Source organism: Apodemus sylvaticus, chromosome 16, assembly GCF_947179515.1.
Source record: "Apodemus sylvaticus chromosome 16, mApoSyl1.1, whole genome shotgun sequence".
Taxonomy (NCBI): domain Eukaryota; kingdom Metazoa; phylum Chordata; class Mammalia; order Rodentia; family Muridae; genus Apodemus; species Apodemus sylvaticus.
The window spans coordinates 40,844,102-40,850,313 of NC_067487.1; the positions used below are offsets into that span (position 1 = coordinate 40,844,102).

General features: G+C 37.6%; 1 protein-coding gene across 4 annotated transcripts in view; it reads right to left on the reverse strand.

The window, feature by feature from the left end:
- Paip1 (poly(A) binding protein interacting protein 1) overlaps window positions 1-6,212 on the reverse strand; it is a 25,356-nt gene continuing 19,144 nt past the window's right edge. For all 4 annotated transcript variants that reach the window (XM_052159739.1, XM_052159740.1, XM_052159737.1 and 1 more), the window contains exons 8-11: window positions 5,872-5,989; window positions 4,850-4,904; window positions 1,466-1,559; window positions 1-391 (exon numbers count right to left, since the gene is read on the reverse strand). In XM_052159739.1, coding sequence (XP_052015699.1) covers window positions 298-391; window positions 1,466-1,559; window positions 4,850-4,904; window positions 5,872-5,989 — 361 coding nt within the window. In that variant the 3' untranslated portion in view covers window positions 1-297. The remainder of the gene's footprint in view (window positions 392-1,465; window positions 1,560-4,849; window positions 4,905-5,871; window positions 5,990-6,212) is intronic.

The following is a 6,212-nucleotide window of genomic DNA, read 5'->3' on the forward strand; positions in this document are numbered from 1 at the left end:
TTTATTTCAAAATCGATTTTATTGCAGCCAAAACAGTAGAATTAACTGTACATAATAAAACTATTATATATATATACACATTTTAAGTTACAGGGAATAAAGTTTATTTTGGCAGGTAGTGTTAAACAAAATTAAAGTTGCATACATTAGTAACATAACTCAAAATCCTTAATTTGGTATAAGTCTGACACAGTTTCTTGCTTTCCTGTGTTCTGCTAAATCACCATACCTAAACTTTAAAAAAAAAAAAAAAAAAAAAAAAAAAAAAAAAAACCCCAGATATCCTCAAATTTAACTTCACTGTTTTCGTTTGCGCTCTGATTCCAAACAAAACTTTTCATAAGCTTCTTCAATCTCTGGGTCCATCTCATCATCGATATCATCCAAATATCTATAAAAGAAGCCAAAAATGATTCATATACCTTGCTGTTTTGCAAATCCAAAAATGCCTGGAGATGTTAAATGTACTTTCCTAAACAGAATTTTGTTAGATTTTTAGATATGTTCACTTAAAAGTTAATAAAAGGCTTGACATATATAAGTTCACATCTTATTAATAAATACTTTAATTAGAATAATTTCAAATTTACCTATGACTTTTTTATTATTCCACTCAAAAAGTTTTATCCTTCCAGGGGTTATGTCTAATTAACATCAAAACCTATTTCTGCTATGGTTTCTGCAAGGATATTTTTCACAAAGACAGGTCACCTTCCCACATATCTGAAACCAGATTTGTATAACAGAAAGCTACTTTTGAGATTACATTATCCAGGTGGCCCTGTTCCCAAACACCAGAGTTTAAAACGATACACAACCCTGCAGCACAGCGGTGCACCACTGTGTCATCCCAGCACTCGGGTGCCTACGTGGACGTCAGAGGGCAGCCCTGTGACATCAGGTCTCTACAGCCACCTGACATGGCTGTAGTGCCACCTGACATGAGAGGTCCATGGCAAACACAGGGCACCAGGCTTCTGAAGCTCGTATTTCTGCCGACTGAGCTGTCTTGCTGGCCTCCAAATGCCATTTCTTTTATAATTTTTCTTCTAGTTTAGTTCTAGGGTTAGTTTATATTCAAAATTTGGGCACAAACCCTTCATTTAAATTGTGAGCACTCAGGGGCTGAGAAGGGCGGTTTGGAGGGGAGCAGCTGCTGTGAGGCATGGAGACCTGAGTTAGCTCCTCAGCATCCGAGTCAAGAGCTGAGTGTGACTCAGTGACTGCAAATCCAGATCTGGGGAGAAGAGGCCGGCATATTCCTGCAGGTCAGCCAACCTAAGTGAGGTCAGTTACCTCCTAGTTTAGCAAGAAAGTCTGACTCAACATAATGTGGGCAGTGACCAAGAGAGTCAGCTGACTCCAGACCAGCTGATCACTTCCACTGATCACTTCCACATGCACATGCGCACACACACACACACACACACACACACACAAAATCAGTGATGAAGAGAGAACTTACGGGTCACCAGCCCCTGATAAATCTGTTCCATTTTCTTCATAATCTGGGAAAAAGTCCTCTCTTTCAAGTAATTCTTGATACTTTTCTTGGTAATCTATAAGACAACACAGGAAAAAAAGAAAAAAAAAAAGCAGATAATCTTATGAAATGAGCAGTTTTTACCCCTATAAACTTAATGACTTTAAAAGTAAAACTTACATGAATGCTTTCATAAAACCTATAGTCTTAATTGGATTGCCTTTGTTTTGTTGCATGCTCACAAACCCTAAAATATTTTGACATACTATTCTTTTAAATGTTAAGTATATTCTACAGTTGGTTACTAAAGAGTAAACCTAAGGTCTCCCTTAGGGCATATAATCTGCAACTGAACAAATAACTCCCAATCTGTTTTTAACTTGTTTGAGAGGGGTCTCACTCTGCAGTTCTAGCTGTCCTGGGAATTCCTATGTAGATCAAATGGGCCTCAAGCTCACAGAGATACTCTAGGCTCTGCCTTCCAATTGCTGGGATTAAAGGCATGTGCCACCACACCAGGCTCTTTTTCACTTATTTATTTTTTATTTGTTTGCTTGTTTTTGGTGTTTATCAGACAATGTCTCCTGATCTGGCGTAGGCTGCCAGACTGTTATGGAACTCATTATGCCAACCACGTCAGCCTTAAGTTTAGAGAGTCTCTTGCCACTATCTCCAAGTGCTCAGTGCTGGGATTAAAGGTATTTGCCATTGCTCCTGGCTTAGTTTTTATCTTCAGCCATGATCTTAACTAAGTTGCCCAGGCCTGTCTTTTAAACCTCCCCACTCTACAGAGTAGCTATGATTAGTGGCTTGCACCACACAGTCTATTCTTCGTTCTTGTTTTGAAAAGTTATTATATCACTGGGTTAGGGGCAGTTTTTTCCAAGACTGTCTTTATAAAACTCTAACTCAACATCAGGGATCAATGCCATTCCAATTGACAGATTAGAGAAAATTTAAGTATAAAAATGTCCTGCTATAAATCCTTGTGGTAAGATAGAAGATATTCTTTTTACTGCATCACTGAAGGCTGGCAAACTCCAGATCATGCACATACATGACACCTTAGAGGCTCACAGGCTTCAGCCTCCAAGGGGTTTGGCATTTATACACACAGTGTTCAAGGCCCTGGGTCTTTGTAGAACAGGAAGATAGAACACCTATCTCTCAAAATTCATAAACATCTGAGGGTTGATAACTTAAAAGGATGGACCTGGAGAAGCAACAAACAAACAAAAAACACCTCAGTGGCAAACAAAATTTTGTTTTATGTTTGGGTTTGGAAGAGTCAAGCACTCTGGAGAAATTGTTTACACAGAGATTGACCTTGAATTTCTACTTGAAAAAAGCCTAAAGACAAAAACCAACCAATCAGTCAAACAAAAAAAAATCATTCAGCCTTTTCCAAGTTAGTGATACACCTGCAGTGCCTGGCAAAAAAGCAAATCTAAAACTATTTTGGGTAGAAATCCTAAAGCCAAAGGGACAACAGGTTTTTAATCAGGAAAACAAAAAGTTAAACCAGTATTGCATTCATACTAAAGCAGGTAGTAAGCTAAATGGTTTACGAAAGAATTGTGGAGACAGCAAAATAGATAAGCTGAGTAAATCGGTACCCAACACACAGCTGGGAGAAGAGCGTTCTTTGTACAATTCTCTTTCATTACTCTTGTGTAATTTCTGAATAGAGGTTTAGGAAAAACAAAGACTGCCTATAGAATGATGATAGGATTTGAAACTTTGAAAAAGTCCATGTTAAAAAAAAAAACCTGAGAAAACCAAAGTGAATCTGTATAAAGTATTAACAAATTTGACAAGATAGACGTCAAAGAATCAAATGAAGGAGGATAACTCTGAAAAAAATACGTGAAGAAGGAAGCTTTTTTAATTGTTTTGTGAGAGAGGGTCTTCCTATTTGCCTAGGCAGGTTTCCTGGGCTCAAAGTCTTCTAACCTCAACTTCCTGGTTTGGCCTCCATGTTCAAACTGTCCTTTCCAGCTTTAAGAGATTTGTCCTACCAGAAACATTATGATTTACATAAGAACAGTTAAGCATGGGTTATTGGTAAAGAAAGACAAGTATACTAACAAAGATTCCACAAGAATGAACAGTATTCAGAATACTATAGGCAATTTATTACAATGACGGGAAAAATAAGTTAATACCTGATGCTGAGACAACACTGATGCTGAGTGGAAAATGTTTAATACCTACTATATTCTCCATGTAAAAATTAGGTGGGTTAAAGGTTTAAAACAGGAAAAACAACAAGCATGATTTTTAGAAGAAAATGAAAATATAAGTAAAAACAAGACTGTCAAAGCATGTATATGAAAATACATTATATACACAGCACAAAGGGATAAACCCCATATCTGACCAATATCATCTTTTTCTAGACTTTGTAAGGAATCACAGATTAGTAAGTCAAATGACCCAAAAGAATTAGGGGGAAAAGCCAGTCAACAGGCAGTTTTCAAATGAAGACAAAACAAAACAAAGGTTTATAACCAGGAAGAAATACAGTATTATTAATCATAAAAATACATCCAATTTCATAGAACTGGACTGACAGAGTTATGTCTAAGAAGTATTGCCAAGAATGACAAACAAAAGTCCCCCACAACGCGGGCTGGAACACTAAAAGGAATGACCATGCTGACGGAATGACCTCAGCTGTCCGGTGCCACTGCCTAACTCAGTGAAGCTGAAGCCGCTCAGACCTGGAGCTTAGTTCGAACTCCTCAGCCTAAAGAGACTCCTTGGTGCCAGAGGCACGGGACACAGCCAGCGACTGTTATTTAGAGGAAACGGCTGGAAAAATCCCAGTTATAGCTGGCTGCAGTTTGTACTAACTCAGAACTCTCAGATTACAGTCCCTCCTGTCATAACTACCACATTTTTTCTATAAATAACCTTTTACTGGAAGGTATACAAAGATTTGGATTTTAATTAACTCTAAATTGTAAATGCAATCTATAAGTGCTAACATTTAAATAAGCTGCTGACTATTCAGTTAATTAGAGTCATCTTTGCCTTCTATCCTAGATTGTATGAAAATTTAAGATGAAAACAAACACTAAAAGGAGTACAAAATAAAAATGGCAGCACTTAATGGAGGGATGAAATCTTTGACTGGGAATGTACACTACAAACTAAATACTTAAAACAGTCTCAAGTTATCAACATAGGATAAATTGTAACCCTACAATTTTAGAACATATGAAATCCACCAAAAAAAATAAACCCAAAACAACAACAACAAAAAACCCCAAACAACAACAACAAAACCTATACTGTACTGTCAAGAAGAGATTTATGTAATTTACCACTTAAGAAAACGGGAAAGTGACTGAGACAACATACCTGGGTCCGCTGCAGTGAAAGGAACACCATCAGATGTATAAAACGTTGGTTCATTCTAGGATAAATCAAAATGATAAAAATAGGTACTAATTTCAAAACACATTAGAGTAATAAGGCCTGAGGTCAGCTACCTCAGTGGTTGTGTGGTCAGACTGCACACACTAGGTAACCCCCAGCTTCCCAACAACCCACACACTTTCCTGGGCATGCATATGGCTCTTAGATTTCCATTTGTCATCTCATCCTCTTGTAGTCCTAGGCCCTGTTGTCCTGTTTGATCCATCCTTGGCTGGACTGTCACTTAATGTTGACTTAGTTTAGTTTTATTTTCTTACTATCCTGCTATTTTTAAAGAGTTTACAAAACTGAGGTTGAGTATTCCTCTGTAGCTGCTTTACATTTGGTTCTGTCAGAAGCTACATGGTACAGAACATCTGAGATGTAAGCATTTGGTTATACGTGGACTAGAGCCCAAGCATTATCACTATTTCTTGACAATGGCTGAATCTTGATTTAGTCTATTTTTCACTAGAGGGTCTCTATTTATATGATATGCTGGCTTCTATGGCAATAAAATGTTTAATGGGCACTGCATCATGAGAATAGCTTTATACAATTTAAACAGTTTCCAGGATAGAATTCATCATATGATAGTTTGAACAAGAAGGCCCCACAGGCTCATATGCTTGGATACTCGATTGCCTGTTGGTAGAACTGTTTGGGAAGGATCAAGAGGTGTGGTCTCATTGGAGAAGTCACTAGGGGCAGGATGTTGAGAGTCAAAAGACTCTCAAGCTATCATTCCCACTGTGTTCTGCCTTCTGTACGTGAACTGAGATAAAAGCTCCCAGCTGTTCCTGCCGGTGTCTTTGCTCTATCATAGACTGTAACCCTCTGGAACTATAGGTCCAATTAAATGCTTTCTTTTTAAGTTGCCCTGGTCATGGTGTTTTAGGACAGCTATAGAAAAGTAAGCTAAAACAAAGCATTAAATGAAACTTAAAATATAAACACTGGCATACCATGAAGTAGTTAGGGTCATTTTCTGGGGTAGCTTCTCTGTATGTGGAAGTTGCATGAACTCTGCCCCAGTTACTTGATCGAAGTTCAACAAGCTTCAAGAGCATTTGTTTCACATCTCTACAGATAACAAGTTTTTAAAAAGTTAATATGCATCTCCTGTGAATACTGTCAGGCTCTGTTTATTTAACATTGGTACCCAATACTTTAAATTTCTAGACATTTTCAATGATATAATTCACTGTATTATTTTTACTTAAAAAAAAAAAGGAAAAAAGCTTGAAGCTGGCTGACCCTAGTGGCACACTCCTTCAATCTCAGCAACTCAGGAGGCAGAGGCAGG